The sequence below is a fragment of the Ovis aries genome, chromosome 23 (assembly GCF_016772045.2).
Source record: "Ovis aries strain OAR_USU_Benz2616 breed Rambouillet chromosome 23, ARS-UI_Ramb_v3.0, whole genome shotgun sequence".
NCBI lineage: Eukaryota > Metazoa > Chordata > Mammalia > Artiodactyla > Bovidae > Ovis > Ovis aries.
In genome coordinates, this window is record NC_056076.1 from 7,861,538 (window position 1) to 7,878,958 (window position 17,421).

The following is a 17,421-nucleotide window of genomic DNA, read 5'->3' on the forward strand; positions in this document are numbered from 1 at the left end:
CCAGTTTCATCCATCTCATTAGAACTGATTCAAACTATTCTTTAGAACTGTATTAGAACTGTATTAGAACTGTATTCTTTTCAGTGGCAGTCATTTTCTCTTTCAAAACATGTGATTGGTAACAACATAGTTTGTGTGAAACTAATATGTGCCAGCCATCATCTTTTCTTGTTTAGGAATTAATTATTTCTCATAAGTGAAATTTCCAAATAACTGAAGTTTGTATCTTTCATTAAATCTATTTTCACATATTCCAGCATCAAACTTCACTTCTTATTTTTTCCAGTTGACTCCACTGAGTATCTCAGCCCTACATCCTTGAACTCCATCCCAACTACCAATCTACTGCTGATTCTACCTTATTTTCAAACTCAGTCACCCCCTCATGGCCCCACTCTCATCCTTATTCAGTTTAAACGCTAATGTCAACCATGATAATCACCCCAGACCCCCAAAGTCAACTTCCTTGACTCTCTCCCTTGCTGCTTCTTATTCACTTGCCAAAACAAGACAGAAAAATACATACATTCCTAAGCACTCTGAATAGAGAGAAAAAGAGAAAGGCATACAATTAAATGTTAGTAATGAGAAGAGAACTATACAAATGAAAGGAAATTAGAATAATAAGTTACATATTAATAAGAGCTAACACTAACAAGCACTTATGAAGCCCAGTTAACCTGCTCAGTGATCAACAATTTTAGTACTTTATGTAATTGTCCTTTTAAAGATGACAAGGGCAAGGTTTGTGAAAGGGAAGTTCCTTTTTCCCAAACACATGACTAGAAAAGGGAGAATGGCATTGAAACGTGTATACTATCATGTAAGAAATGAATTGCCAGTCTAGGTTCGATACAGGATACAGGATGCTTGGGGCTGGTGCACTGGGATGACCCAGAGAGATGATATGGGGAGGGTGGTGGGAGGGGGGTTCAGGATTGGGAACTCATGTACACCCGTGGCGGATTCATGTCAATGTATGGAAAAACCAATACAGTATCGTAAAGTAAAAAAAAAATAAAGAGCAAAAAACAAAACAAAACAAACAAACAAACAAAAAAACAAAAAAATAAAGATAGGAAAGCCATTTTTCAAAAAAAAAAAAAAGAAAGTAGAAAGCCAGTATTTGAACTCAGGCAGTTGACGGAGGCTGTGGTCTTGCCTGGTCAGATACAAAGAACTCTGAAAACCAGGATAAAACAAACAGTGTTTCAGGAAAATAAAATTACCACAATGCCTGCAGCTGGAAGCAGAACGCCTGCCTGGCCAAGAAGTCTATAAACAAAATAACATGGTTCCAGAAGCAACGTGGAAATAATATTTCACTTGTTTTCTAAACTGTTGGCGAGCTTAAAAACATGAATACTTGGACATTCATTTTTATGAACATTGATAATATTCTGATATCAAAGCCTGTCTAGGAAAGTAACAAAAATTCATAGACCCCCCACCTTAACTGTGAATATAGTTGTAAAAATCCTGTTAACAGAAAATTGAATTTGTTCATTAAGAATAATGCTTCAACATGTCCAATTGGGTCTGACTCTTGAAACATAAAGATAATATTCACTACCATTTGTCAAATGCTTAATATGTACCAGGTGTTGTTCTTTTGATACTAAATCTTTATTACCCCATGAGGTGAAATTGTTATTGGTCCCTTTTACAGAGGAGGAATTGGGATGCAGGGAGCATCTGAACTCAGACAGGGTGGCTCCAGAGTATGATTTTGGCCATGACTTTGCAGGAAATATATTATCATAGTTCATCCTATTAACTGTTTGAGGGAAAAGAGCCATGTAATTATACTGCTGACTTTGAGGGAATCGACATATTTTAAGAACATGACTTTTCTATCAGAAATAGAGCATAATATAGCCCTGTAGTGATATAAAATGAAGGAACTAGGATCACAGAAGATCACAAATATGACAATGAGGAAAAATAGCAACTTTCCAAAGACTAGAGGATGAAACACAGTTTTACAAATTTCAAAAGTATGTAAAATAATTAGCCATGATTCTAGAAATAAATGTAAACATAATAAACCTATAATTCACAAATGTTTAATAACTAAAACATGTAATTACAATTTTAGGGATTATACAACGGCAGCCAAAAGTATGTGTCACCTATTTATAGTGTATTTGATTTATTTATTCCTTAAGGCAGTTGTTGGGCCAGTGGCTTATAATATTATTACTTATTTTTTGTTTATGTCTGTCATTTTAATAATATATATTAATATTCTAATAAAGTAATAAAATATTATTAAAATAATATTCTAATAAAGTAATAAAATCAATAGACAAATTAAACAACTTTTTAGACAATAAAGATAAAAGAGAACACTGATATTTCTTAACCAAAACAAAGTCATAAATATGAATTTCAGTATTTCATGTTTTATGACACACAGACATATTTGGGTGTATATGCGCCTGTGTGTTTACATGTGTTTATACACTTGTTCAAAATACTGGATCACCTTATAGCACATTTTATGAACTGCATTATTCACTTAATAAATGATCTCCATCTTTTCAAGTTAATCAATAGAAATTTACATCATCAGTTTTACTTGCTGCAAATTATTATTTTTTAATCAGTGACAAACTAGTGGACAATTACTGTATTAAGTTTTATGTTTCATTAAAAAGCACTGTAGTGATCTTCCTTGAACATAAATTTGTCTATATCCTAACTTTGATCCATGGCGCTTATTTGCTTATAACTTGATATCTTTACTGGTAAATCCCTATTTTTGAGGTTACTTTTGGGACTCCTGAGAAATTATGTGCCACTGAAGGAGAAGTACCAATACTGAGTCATTTTAGATAAACTTTTGGGCTTGCAATGTCCAGAATCACAAAAGTGGTATAATGTTACAAAAATTCCAGGGAGGGCAGGAGAGGAAGCCTAGGAGAAGAAGTCTCCTAGACATTTTTCTTTTCTTGCATTTGAATATTTTTAAAATTAATGACTTTTTACTGAAAGCTTTGAATTCTGTTTCCCTAGTTTGTAGGAGCCCAGGAACTGTCTGCTGCTCCCAAGGCACAGCTGTGAGGAGCAAGGCATGTCCCATGTTCATTATAGAGATGAACAAAGGCTCCCAGGTCTTGAAAGCTTTCTCCTCATTCCTTCTTTTTGTGGTACTTCCTTGCTCCTTAGAAGAAAAGCTATGATCAATCTAGACAGCGTATTAAAAAGCAGTGACATTCCTTTGTTGACAAAGTTCTGTCTAGTCAAAGCTATGGCTTTTCCAGTAGTCATGTATAGATGTAAGAGTTGGACTATAATGAAAGCTGAGCACCACAGAATTGATGCTTTTGAACTGTGGTGTTGGAGAAGACTCCTGAGTCTCTTGGACTGCAGGGAGATCAAACTAGTCAATCCTAAAGGAAATCAACTCTGAATATTCAATGGAAGGAGTGATGCTGAAGCTGAAACTCCAATACTTTGGCCACCTGATGCAAAGAACTGGACTCGTTTGAAAAGACCTTGATGTTGGGAAAGATTGAAGGTGGGAGGAAAAGGGGACAACAGAGGACGAGATGGTTGGATGGCATCACTGACTTAGTGGACATCAGTTTGACCAAGCTCCGGGAGTTGGTGATGGACAGGAAGGACTGGCATGCTGCAGTCCATGGGGTCACAAACAGTCGGAAACAACTGAGTGACTGAACTGAGTTTCTCTGTCTCATAAGCTGAAATATGCACTGGAATATTTGTTATATTTTGCTTAGTGCTTACTTCTATTTTCAGTACATAAAACAGCCTTATTTTTGGAGACAGGAAGCCTGTATCCCTTTGATAATCAGAAAAAAAAAGTTTTTAAAAAATAACTTTAATTTGCTCCATTTGGACATGTTCAGAACAGCATCCAAACTCTGGAGCTCCTCTCAGCTATTTCCATTCCTCTTCCTCTGCTCCCAAAACTACTTTGAAAACATGAATAAATTTCATCATTTCTTGTTTAAATTTATACTCGAAATTATTTTTTCTCTCCACTGATCTGTTGAAAGCCATTCAAAGCCCTCCACAAATGACATATTATATATATAAAACATGGAAATATATATATGTATATAGGGATGTCTTTACTTTTTAAAAATGTTGTTTTATTCTTTATTCATTTATTCAGTTGTGCTGGGTCTTTGATCTCTGTTGTGGCGTGTGGGATCTTTAGTTTCAGCATATGTGATCCAGTTCCCTGATGAGGGATCAAATCCAGGCCCCCTCCATTGGGAGCACAGAGTCTTAGCCACAGGACCATCAAGGAAGTCCCTAATGACATATATATTTAAACCTGATTTGGAAGAGCTCTGAATTAGTAGTAGGACTGTCAACTAAACAGGCTGGGTGGTTTAATGGTGTGTGTGCTCAGTCATGCCTGACTCTTTGTGACCCCTTGGATGGTAGCCCACCAGGCTCCTCCGTCCATGGGATTCTCCAGGCAAGAATATCGGAGTGGGTTGCCATTTCCTTCTCCAGGAGATCTTCCTCACCCAGGGATCAAACCTGTGTCTCCCACGTCTCCTGCATTTGTGGATTCCCTACCACTGAGCCACCGTTGAACATTAATTGTTTAAAACATTTTCTAGAAAGCTTAAAGAAGACAGTCTTACATATTTTTAAGCTTTTTTTTTTAATGAGATGAGTTGCCTCTTTAAGAAACATACTCAGTTCTAAGTCTTCATTCAGCACTTCAAATTAAAATTTTTTTCTGAATAAAAATATTCAAACCACTTTTCTGCTTCAAAGATTTCAAAAGTCTGGTGCCCAATTATAGATGGCTTGCTAGCTCAGAAAAAACAGTTCCATATAACAGAATAACATATGGTACAATTTTGGAGTGACACATCAAAGGTAATAGTCTTTATGTAAATTCTGAATATAAAGCAAAAGTACATTTTCTTAATGTGCAGGAATAAGGAATGACAACGATGCCTTCCCATCTGATCATTTTCCAGCTGACACCCTGTGGTAATTGTTCATAAAACTTAAAAAATATTTTGTGCAGTCTTGCCAGGAGAGCAGTTAGTTCTAACTTTCCGCAGCTTGATTGACTTTGGGGGAAATCTACTTGGTTCGCTCCAAGAAAGATCATGAGAGCTGGATAGGGTTTCACGGTATGAAATGATAGGTAGAGAACCACGCAGAGGCAGCCCCTCTGAGGGGCAGCATGCTGGACCCAAAGATGGCATGACAGGGTGAGACAGGGTCCTGACCCAGCAGATAGTCAGTTAGCTGAAGCTCATTTTAGTGTGTACAAAGTTCAAAAGTAGGGATCTAAAGCAGGTGAGGGCCTCCCAGGTGGTGCTAGTGGCAAAGAACTCACCCGCTAACGCAGGAGATGTAAGGGACTCTGGTTCTATCCCTGGGTTGGGAATATTCCCTGGAGGAGGAACTGGCAACCCATTCCAGTATTCTTGCCTGGAGAAGCCCATGAGTAGAGCCTGGTGGGCTACAGCCTATGGGGTCAAAAACAGTTAGACATGACTGAAGTGACTGAACAAAGGGGTGAAGGAGAGGGTGGGACGAATTGAGAGATTAGCACTGACCTGTATACACTATCATTTGTAAAATAGTCAGCTAGTGGGGAGCTGCTGTATAGCACAGGAGCTCAGCTCGGTGCTCTGGGATGACTTAGAAGGGAGGGGTGGGAGAGGGAGGGAGGCTCGAGAGGAAGTGGATGTATGTATACATAGAGCTGATTCACGCTGCACAGCAGAAACCAATGCAACACTGCAAAGCGATTATACTCCAATAAAAATAACTTTTCATTTATCTTAAAAAAAAGAAAGTAGAGCCAGGGTAAAACTGAAAGAGCAAACCACTGGAATTGGAACTTAGACAGAAGACTCTAGGGATATGTGTTAGGTTTTATTCTCCAGTCACCAATTTCTAGAGTTTATCAGTCTTGGGTGAATAAAGCAGGATATGTCAGTATCACACATGTTACACTTAATGGTATATGCTTTTGTTGTTGTTCAGTCTCTTAAGTCTCGTCTAACTCTCTGTGACCCATGGACTGCAGCACACCAGGCTTCCCTGTCCTTCACCATCTCCTGGAGTTTGCTCACACTCATGTCCATTGAGTCAGGGATGCCATCCAGTTATTATATCCTCTGCTTAATATAACTGTTAATCAGCTTATACAGTTTCTTCTCATAACAAACTAATTTGTCTTTGTTTTCAATGTCTCAAATCAAAGAACCTCTTTCAGGTGATGGTGCGTTAGTCCCATTCACCTTCAGTCAATTCAGCTGCTCAGTCGTGTCTGACTTTTTAAGACCCCATGGACTGCAGCACGCTGTGGGGTCGCAAAGAGTCAGACACGACTGAGGGATTGAACTGACTGAAGGTGAATGGGACTAATGTAGTCATCTCAAATGGCATCAACTCACCTCAGCCACAATTCTAGTGTCTATGAAGGGACTGCTCTGGACTGAATCTACAAGACCACCCCACTTATCTCCATTACACATCAGTACCTTGACACTGTAGAGTAATAAGTCATTAAATTTTGCTTAAACCAGTTCTATCTGATTTGTTAACTAGCATACCAATCTTATAAAACCATGTCTAAATTTTACAAGATGCATATAGTCTTGTTATGAGAGGGTGCAACTGGAGGTTTGGCATTTTTATTCCATGTGAATCTGAAGGAGCATTAAAAATTCAAAGTCTCATTACACTGTCACTGCTACACAGCGTTTCACTTTCTCTAAAGAAATAACTTGGAGATCACAATACATTTCAGATCACATAGGGCCACTAGCTTCTGTTTTTTAAATCACTTCTTCCAAATCTCATAGCAGGATAGCTAAGAACCAGATGGTTATAAATGGGCAATTCTATTCCGCAGTGACTGAGTCAGCTACAAATATAAGTTGTTACAACTTCATTCAAGTTGTCTTTTGTATCAAACAATCGATAAACCAAAAAGTCTCCCATTATCCCCAAAGTAAAAAGACTGCTCATAAAAGAGCCTTCCTGACATCACTTGAACTTGAAGAAGTATGTTTATCCACAGACCATGTGACTGAGCAGCTGCAGGGAACTTTTTTCTAATGTCACACCCTGATTTGACTTCTTAAAGTGTTAGTCACTCCATCATGTCTGACTCTTTGCGACCCCATAGACTGTAGCCCACCAGGCTCCTCTGTCCATGGGATTTTCCAGGGAAGAATACTGGAGTGGGTTGCCATTTCCTTCTCCAGGGGATCTTCCTAAACCAGGGATCAAACCTGGGTCTTCTGCATTGCAGGCAGATTCTTTATCATCTGAGCCACTAGGGAAGTTGACTACTTAAATGCAATACTGCCGGGAGCCATCACGGGAGATCCCACCCATGACAAGGTCATGTGGAAGAGAACTGTTAAACAAGGCTTCAGAATTCAACGGGCTCCCTAGGCTTTCTCGAGCATCTACCCCAAAACCAGAATCTGTCTGTTTTACTATTTCATGACTTTCACCAACTCCTCTGACATTAACAGGGGGCTTTTCCTGACCACCTTTCTCTGGAGAAAATTAACTTAGGGCTACAGCTAATAAGTCTCCTGGACATGAGAGGAATATTTCCAATCAAAACCCCTCTGTTAGCATTTTAGCTTGCTTGGCAGATATATCCAGACTCTTGCAGCTACACATGTGATTATTTACAGCCTCCCGACTGTGAGAGGCACAGAAAGCCTAAAACATAGAGCCTTTCAAAGAGTTAAGTTATTAGAGTAGTGCTAATGTAGGATTTCATTATTGGGCCAATGCTTGTTGCTAAGTTCCCATATCTCTTATCCACTGTGCACTGGGAGTGCATTAGTTATCATAGTTGGAAAGTAAGAAACACAAGTGTAGCCTTGAAATTAACCACATCAAACTTTTGAGCTAATTGGTTCTTTCTTGTAACTTACTACACCTTTGCTCTGTGAGAAATGTAACTTGTTTAATATTTTTTGAGGCTGACATAGATTAGAAATATAAGAAAAAACATTTCAAAGGAAAATAAGTTTTCTGGTTGAGAAGCCTTTATCAAAAGAGGGTCATAAAATGTTCACAGACCTCCAAGGCCAGAAGATAATGTACACAATATTGTTTATGGGAAAGGTTTGCAGAAAAAATCCTGGTTTCGATAAAGACAAAACAGATGCAGTGTTTGGGCTGACTCTGTATGACTTTGCATCTTTCATTTCCCTCTATGTACAAGTAAAGGTATAAAAGACCCTTTTGAAAATAAAAACAATGGGCCTCCCTTGAAGAAGCTTGGTCACCCCGTGTTTTTCTTTTTTCTCTTTTTTTTCTCTCTTACTTTCTTTTTTCAGGTTGATCCCTTGGAGCATAGCGGCTCCCTGCGTTCACTTATCTGCCCGGGTTTCTAAGACCTGAACGGGAAGACGCTCTGCGTCTTCACTCCCTCGGGAGACCGGGAGGGCACCTGTGGCCTCCGTGAACAGGGCAAACTTCTTGTCTCGAAGTTTTATTGGCTTTCTATGTAAACCAAGGAATATCAGCCTCTTTTTCTCCTCTGTTTTCTTATCTACAATATTCTTTCCTTATCTCTCTCTAAATCAATCGCCTACGCCGTTTTTCCTTCAGGTTCCCCTGGGTCCTGCAGGGCCTGGACTCCAGCACAATACAATTGACATCCTCCTTACTGGATAAATACCAGCTGTTATTTTAAGCTCTGCAAACCAGATTTTAACAACTGAAAGTCATATTTGACTATGAACTGAACAATCATCAGAATTTGTGAATTGTTGCCCTAGCTTACTTTTATCAAATTAAACTTAATACTACAAACTTGAAAACTTCTATAACTTGGGGCCATACTTGAGGAGACTTTCCTTCATCCTTAAGCAGAAGTTGAGCCCTATATTATTATTATCCTATTATTATAACTGCAATTTAATTACTATTAAGTAATCTACATGGTTCAAAGGAGTTCTTAATCAGGAAAGGGGAATTTAGAAAAATCAAATAAAAAGCATTTTTGGTAAAATAACACACACATATTTTATTATAATATTAATGAATAGTAATTGGAGTTTATAGTAGTCCAAGAACATATTCTTACTCCAGTGCTTCTAAACCTTTAATGCAGATGCATAACCAGTTCATTTCTAATGTTCACAGGTCCGATGCCACAGGTGGGAGGCAATACAGGTTTTGCAATTGCATATACAATAAAAATGTTAGGCAAAAATGGCTTAAATGTGTGCCTATTACCTGTCAATCTAATTCAAGAGTGATCTTTGACTGCATCTTTTTTGGACTTATTTGTGGGAGGAAAGAGTATTGGAAACCTGAGAAGCAGAAAAAAATCATAGAAAATCCTCTGGAAAAAGATGTCTTCTTAAAACAGTAATAAAATATAAGATGCAGGTATATTTTACTGACAAATATAAACAATTACAGGGAAAGACATTATTTTAAAATATAATGTTTTCTTGGAAACAAACCTAAAGGATTTGGAAAATACAATGTGAATAAACTGAAATAGGTATTAACTGATATCCAGGTATTCTAGGTATAAAGTATTACTTGTGTAAAAATTTTTAAAATTGTAATGATAAACATATCAATATATTGGATTTGGGTTTTACACAAATATTTTTCATTTTACTGTGGGAGAATTTATTCAATTATGAATATTCTATTATAAATTCTGAATGGGAGAAATTATAAAAATAACTGTATTATAGAATAAATTCAATGCTTCAAGTAATTATTTAGGAAATTAACTAGGTTGTTCAGACTTTAAATATTATTTGTTCTAAATTATTTGGAGATAACTTTTCAGATTTCATATACTGACAAAGACATAGCTGAGTTGTTTTTTCCTTTTCTCTTTTCCTTAATGAAGATAACAGAAACTATTACCCAACCTCTGAGTTTCCAACAGCTAAGCAATCTGCTTATTCACCAGAAGGACTGATGCTGAAGCTGAAACTCCAATGCTTTGGCCACCTGATGCTAAGAGCTGAGTCATTTGAAAAGACCCTGATGCTGGGGAAAGATTGAAGGCGGGAAGAGAAGGGGACAACAGAGGATGATGAGATGGTTGGATGGCATCACTAACTCGATGGACATGAGTTTCAGTAAGTTCTGGGAGTTGGTGATGGACAGGGAGGCCTGGCGTGCTGCAGTCCATGGGTTCGCAGAGTCAGAGATGACTGAGCGACTGAATTGAACTGAGGCAATCTGCCCCTTTAGTCACTAGGAAATGAACATAACTCCAAAAACAGAAGAATGAACAAAGGCTCTCTTTTCAGGGAATAGCAAATGTAGAAATTTTCATTTGTATTGAAGAATGTATTACTCACAGCAGTTACAGCAGACCTGGTGGGCCGTGGTGATTTGCACACACACACAGGACACTGATCACCATCCCCCACTCACCGTCACAACACAGAGCAATCTGTTACTTGGCAATTTAAGCAATTTTTCCCATGAGGCAGTCAAATTAATCTCTTAAACTTGTTTTGAAAAAGGAGAATGATAAACATATCATGATAATAAAAATTAAGTATAAATTTTACTCATTGACTAATTCAACAAATGTTCCTTAGCACGGTGGGAGGGGAATTTTTGTGGCGCGGGGGAGAAAGACACCAGAGTCGTGTTTTCATTGAGCTTAAAATCTCACAGAGCAGAGAGATTCTGAAGAGAGTACATGAAGTCCAAGCTCCAGTGCTAGGGGTGGGGGGGGGGGGGAGGCATGCCATCCTAAGCTGAGGATGGAAGGAAACAGGGAAGTAACTGGGTGAAGTGTGTGTGAGGGCTGACTAGGCTGGGGGAGCCCGTGCAAGGACCACAGGTTAGGAAGGAGCAAGACGCCCATGTGACCGAGCGCACACGTGTCTCTGTGCTCGTGAAGCATACACAGGCTGCACAGGTACACATTTAGATTTGTTTTTGTTGCTGCTTGTGATTACTGTCAGTTTCTTTATAGAATATTAGAATATACCACTTCCTATTTCTGCAATTCTCTGCCTACTCTGTTTTTAACTTAAAAATACATCATCATCTAGATGGCTAGTGCGAAACCACTATGTAAGACAGGGAGCCAGCCTGGCACTCTGTGATGACTTGGAGGGAAGGGATGGTGGGAGGGGAGGGAGGTTCACAAGGGAGGGGACATATATAATTATGCATGGTTTGCATTGTTGTAAGGCAGAAACCAGCACAGCATTGTAAAGCAACTTTCCTCCAATTAAAATATAAATGAAAAAATATATCATAGATGGCCTTACAGATAACTGATATAGATCTAATATTTTATTGCAAATTTTACTGAGATAATTGTAGATTCATACATAGTAGTAAGAAATACTACACAGAGATCCTGCGTATATTTTGCCTACTTTCCTCCAGTGTTAGTATTCTGCGAAAGTATACTACAACCTCATAACCAGGAGATTGACGCTGGAAGACCACTGATTTTATTCAGATTTCCTCAGTTTTACCTGTGTGTGTGTGAAGTCTGACACAATTTATCACTTGTGTGGGTTGTGTATGCACCACTATCATCAAGATAACCACTCAGTTCCAACAGAAGCTCATGTTACCCTTTTATGACCACACAGTCCTGCTCTCCACACACGCAGTTCAGTTCAGTTCAGTTCAGTTCAGTTCAGTTGCTCAGTCGTGTCTGACTCTTTGTGACCCCATGAACTGCAGCACACCAGGCCTCCCTGTCCATCACCAACTCCCAGAGTTCACCCAAACTCGTGTCCATTGAGTCAGTGATGCCATCCAGCCATCTCATCTTCTGTCGTCCCCTTCTCCTCCTGCCCTCAATCCCTCCCAGCATCAGAGTCTTTTCTAATGAGTCAACTCTTCGCATGAGGTGTCCAAAGTACTGGAGTCTCAGGTTCAGCATCATTCCTTCCAAAGAACTCCCAGGACCAATCTCCTTTAGAAAGGACTGGTTGGGTCTCCTTGCAGTCCAAGGGACTCTCAAGAGTTTTCTCCAACACCACAGTTCAAAAACATCAATTCTTTGGTGCTCAGCTTTCTTCACAGTCCGACTCTCACATCCATACATGACCACTGGAAAAACCATAGCCTTGACTAGACAGACCTTAGTTGGCAAAGTAATGTCTCTGCTTTTGAATATGCTATCTAGGTTGGTCATAACTTTCCTTCCAAGGAGTAAGCGTCTTTGAGTTTCATGGCTGCAATCACCATCTACAGTGATTTTGGAGCCCCCCAGTATAAAGTCTGACACCGTTTCCACTGTTTCCCCATCTATTTCCCATGACATGATGGGAGCAGATGCCATGATCTTAGGCCCTATCCCTAATCTCTAGCAACTAACATGTCCTCCATTTGTAAAATGCTTCCTTTTACAGATGCTCTATAAATGAAATCACAGAGTGTATAATCTTTTGGGGCTGTCCTTTCTTCACTGGGCATAATTCACTTGAGATTCCTCCAGACTGCTGTATGTATCAAATGTTTGCTCCTTTTTACTATTGAGGAGTAGTTCATGGGGTCAGTATACCACAGTTTGTTGAAGCATCTCTGGGCTCTTTCCAGTTCTGGACTATTATGAATAAAGCTATTATGAGCACTTTTTGTACAGGTGTGTGTTTGTGTGTGTGTGTGAGTATGTTTTCTTTTTTTCTCTTCCTGAGATACATATTCAAGAGTGCAATTGCTGGACTGTGTAATAATTACATATTTAATTTTATAAGAAGCTGCCACCCATTTTCCAGGGTGGCTGTACCACGTGACATTCCTACCAGCAACGTATGAGTTGATCCAGTGTTTCCTGCAGCCATATGAGCATTCAGTGGTCTCACTTTTTTTTTTTTTTTTTAATTTTAGCCATTTAGACAGATGCATAGTGATGTCTCCTTATGGTCTAACTTGGATGTCTCTGATGACTAACTTTTCAAAAACTTCATGGTTACATTCACATATGCATGTGCCTGTGCTAAGTCACATCAGTCGTGTCTGATTCTTGTGACCCCACTGACTGTAGCCTACCAGGCTCCTCCATGAAATTCTCCAGGCAAGAACACTGGAGTGGGTTACCATGCCCTCCTCTAGGAGATCCTCCCGACCCAGGGACAGAACCCGTCTCCTGTGCCTGCTGCATTGGCAGGCAGTTTCTTTACCACTGTGCCACCTGGACACCTCACATATGCATAATTTCATACAAATGGGACAGTCTGTATGCTGGATATTTTTTTCTGTTCACTGTATTTTCTTACTTTTCCTTTTTGCTTGCTGATTTTACCCATCTTCCTTTCTATCCGACTTCATTATCATCTCTTCTCACCCAGGTAATGCTTGTGAAGACACACACTCTTTCTCTCACTTTTTCTTTTACAAAATGTGACTCAGTACATACTTCTCTGCTGGTTCTTTTGCCTGAAGAACTACACTTCACAAAATGCCTTTAAGCTAATTGGGTTATTTAGAATTGTTTCTAGTGATTGTATAATATTTCATGATAAGGATATACTATGATTTATTCAATAATTTTCTTGATAGGCATTCAGCAATTTTGTTATCATTACACATAATGTATAATACACCAAATACGTTACCCAAAAGGTTCACTGAGTCAAGGGTATACATGTTTACAACAGCAGTTGTCAGTTTTCTTGAAAAAATAATTGAAACAATTCACATTCCCACTAACCATTATGACAATTTTATCTGCATTTTCATTCCAAATAAATGTGAGAGCTCGTTTTAATCTTGGCTTTAATCTTGTTATTTTGATTTTCACAACTCTGACTGCTTTTCAGTGTAGTCTGTTTCCATATAATTTTGTCATTTTGATAAAAGATATAGACTACTGCATCTTAGTATCTATCCAAAAAACATAACTTCCGAGGAAAAGTACTCAAATTCCTTATCAGTTTTTAAGTACTTCCTTTTTTCCCACTGGCATGCCATGAAGTTAAGACAATTTTAAAAAGCTGTGCCATGACTTTTTAAACATTTTTACTACCATCTAAAAGCAGATTGTTACATCTACATATTAAAAATGGTTTAAAAAATAATACCCTCAAATTAATCATAATTTAAGCTAGCTGAAAACTCTCTGCAAGAATTGCACACAGAAGCATTCTTCATTTTTACACTTAGATCGTGCCTCAGCTTCACTGTCAGGAAACTCTTCTCTTGGAATTTAAGGCCATTTTCTTTGAGTGAAGAGACCTTCATTTCTCAAAATTCTACCATGAAACCACCACCAATGACAACGTAAATAAAATCTTCCAATTTCAGACTTGGGGTTTACAGCTGTGAGCCTAAATTTCAGAATTAGAGCAGAAACCAACACAATGTAAAGCAACTGTTCTCCAGTTAATAATAAATAAATTAAAATAAAAAAACAAATTTCAGAATTATGTAGAAACATAATTCAATATCCTTCTTATCTGAAATAATAGCCTCCAGTACTGTCTCTGTACCCGAAACACAACTCAGGACAACTGAAAACTGTAAAACAACAGTGAAAACCGAAACATACAGACAACAGAGAAAATGATATTTTATCTGTTTTGGAAAACTAGTTTTCTGGGAGTTATTAGGTTTAATCTAAGACATTATTTAAGAGCTCAGAGAAAACTGAAGTGGTCAAGTAGTAAGACAGTGAACAAGAAGGCACAGATGTTAATATATGATTATTCATGGATATTAATATATGATACTAGCAAGGCTGGGACAGGTTCTATTATCACATGGGGATTTATATTACCAGAAAGACTTCTATTCAACCACCACAAAAGTCAATTCTAAATGATGAAATGAGGTCAGATGGCAATTGAAGAAAGTATATAAAAAGGATAAAGGCATTCAAGGAAAGAGGAACACTTTGACACATTCTAATTCAATTTAGCAAAACTAAGATAAGTGCAGGTGAGTAGGTATGAGCAATTTATTTAGGCAAAGTGACCTTATCAGTCTTGAATAATATAATCCAGTAATAAATACACCCATAAACTTTAACCATAAATACAGAAGGTTTACTCCTTTTAAAAAGTTACTTAACAAAGCATCTCCTAAAGACTTAACCATGATTTTAAGTTCACATCTTTCAAAGACGTAGTGCTTTCTGCTTCCATCCAGTATAAAATGAAAACACCATTTCATTGAGAAAAATCTTTAAAAAACTATAATAAGCCAACTAATATATTACACAGTACAGGGATTCCAGGGCTTCTCGGGTGGCTCAGCTGGTAAAGAATCCACCTGCAATGGGGGAGACCTGGGTTCAGTCCCTGGGTTGAGAAGATCCCTTGGAGAAGGGAACGGCTACCCACTCCAGTATTCCAGCCCAGAGAATTCCTATGACTGTATAGTCCATGGGGTCACAAAGAGTCAGACACGACTGAGCGACTTTCACTTTTCACAGGAATTCCAAAATGAGAAACACCATGAGTTCCAAAGATAAACTGCCTAGTGTCTCAATAACGTCAGAGTGCTTTATGAACTGGGATGCTAAAATTCAATCCGAAACGTATTTAACTTGTAATATTGAGGATCTATGAAAGCAACCAATTGCTCACAGGTCTGCTCTGGAGTGTCTAGGGACCGTGGCTATGCTCCCGTGCCACACTTTTACACTGTTAACGCCTTACCACCTGCCTCCAATGGCACTTGGCAAGAGCCAGAGCACATGTCAGGAGCTTGCTCTAACAAACACCCCCACAGGCATTGTTTGCTTAATTCTCCAAGCTTGGATGGAAACCTCAGAAGTCCTCAGACCACCTGGGAACAAAATCCAGACACAGCCAGAAAACAAACAGGCACCCATAAGATCTGTAGCAACAGAGAGATCAAGCTTACTAATAGTCTTCCACAGCACATTCTCACCACAATAAGCCATGCAGTTCATAGGTGGATCTTAATCCATCTGGGCTATTGTCTCAGAAGCAGCTCCAGGGCTGTGATTGCTTACCTGATTCACACGCAAATGTCTTTGATGTTTCATCATGAAAGATAATTGCCACTGCATGCTTCTTTGTCTCTCGAGGCAGCCTGGTTATATTTTTGATGTTGTGCAGTTCAGTTACCTTGAACAAAAAACATTTTTAACTTAGCATACAGTACATGCTCTATGCTGGGTGCTCACACAAAATGATCCGTTATTACTGTCCTACGTCACTTTCCAATGGATATTTTTACTTGTTTCTAATTAACAGGAGTCAAATACCATGCGGAATGAAAACAAAATACTTTTTCGATGCCATCAATTGTGGTTATGCTTTGCTCAATTTTGAAAGAGTCTAAAAATTATGTAGAAGAATAACTCTGAAAGCAAGGCCTCCTGTGTTTTTTAAACATTGTATCTCTTACAAACAATAGCCAGTATGACACACAGAAGAGTCTCAATAAGTTTCCATTAAATACGGATTGGATTTAACATCTCAGCTGTCTTCTAAAACCCACTCATCATGCAAGTCCCTGGTAGAAATGCAATCTAACTGACACCTGTCAATCAGCAGACAGTGACTCTAAAATTCTGGAAACATTACATATAAGCAATGGACTTCCTTCCCAGACCAAACCACAAAGTGTTCACGGACGCTTATACCCGTGACTGCCACCCTGTTCTCTCACCAAGGCTCATTCGTGATTTATGGACCCACGTTAACACCTCTACTTTTTTGGCAACTAATAATTGTAATGAACAAGTATTTTAGCTCTCAGTTGTATAAGGCTTTCTGCTGTAACTTGTGCATTTTTATTTCTCTTCACAGTCCCTAGAAATGAGCAGTTTGTCTACTTCCCCACTTACTCTGCAAGTACAACTTTACGATAAAAATGTGTGAGTTAATTTCTAAAATGCCCTCAACATGCTACGTCAGTATTTTCTTCTAATAAAAGATCCAACAGGTTCATTTTCATTTCCATTTATATAAATACTTAAAAATTTCTCTTTAAGTTTCTTTGACCTATGTGCATTGTTCACTCTCCAAGTATTTCAGAATTTTCTAGCTATTTTCTATTATTGGTTTCCAGTTTCACTGCATTCTAGTTTAATTTCATATGGTAGAGAGAAGGTATGCTATGGTTTCCATTTTTAAAAAATTGGTTATGTTCTATAGCCCAAACTACCGCTCAAACTAGCGCACAATTGCATTCATCTCACACGCTAGTAAAGTAATGCTCAAAATTCTCCAAGCCAGGCTTCAGCAATACGTGAACCATGAACTTCCAGATATTCAAGCTGGTTTTAGAAAAGGCAGAGGAACCAGAGATCAAATTGCCAACATCCGCTGGATTATTGAAAAAGCAAGAGAATTCCAGAAAAGACATCTATTTCTGCTTTATTGACTATGCCAAAGCATATTTTGAATATGCTTTCTGAATAGTTTAAGTCAACTTTTTGGCTTAGTTTTAAGCCAAATTTTTCACTCTTCTCTTTCATTTTCATCAAGAGGCTCTTTAGTT

General features: G+C 38.3%; 1 protein-coding gene across 1 annotated transcript in view; it reads right to left on the reverse strand.

Annotated features, from left to right (window-relative positions):
• DOK6 (docking protein 6) overlaps positions 1 to 17,421 on the reverse strand; it is a 412,619-nt gene that overhangs the window by 236,184 nt on the left and 159,014 nt on the right. Inside the window, exon 3 of the mRNA XM_027961047.3 lies at positions 15,926 to 16,040. Coding sequence (XP_027816848.1) covers positions 15,926 to 16,040 — 115 coding nt within the window. The remainder of the gene's footprint in view (positions 1 to 15,925; positions 16,041 to 17,421) is intronic.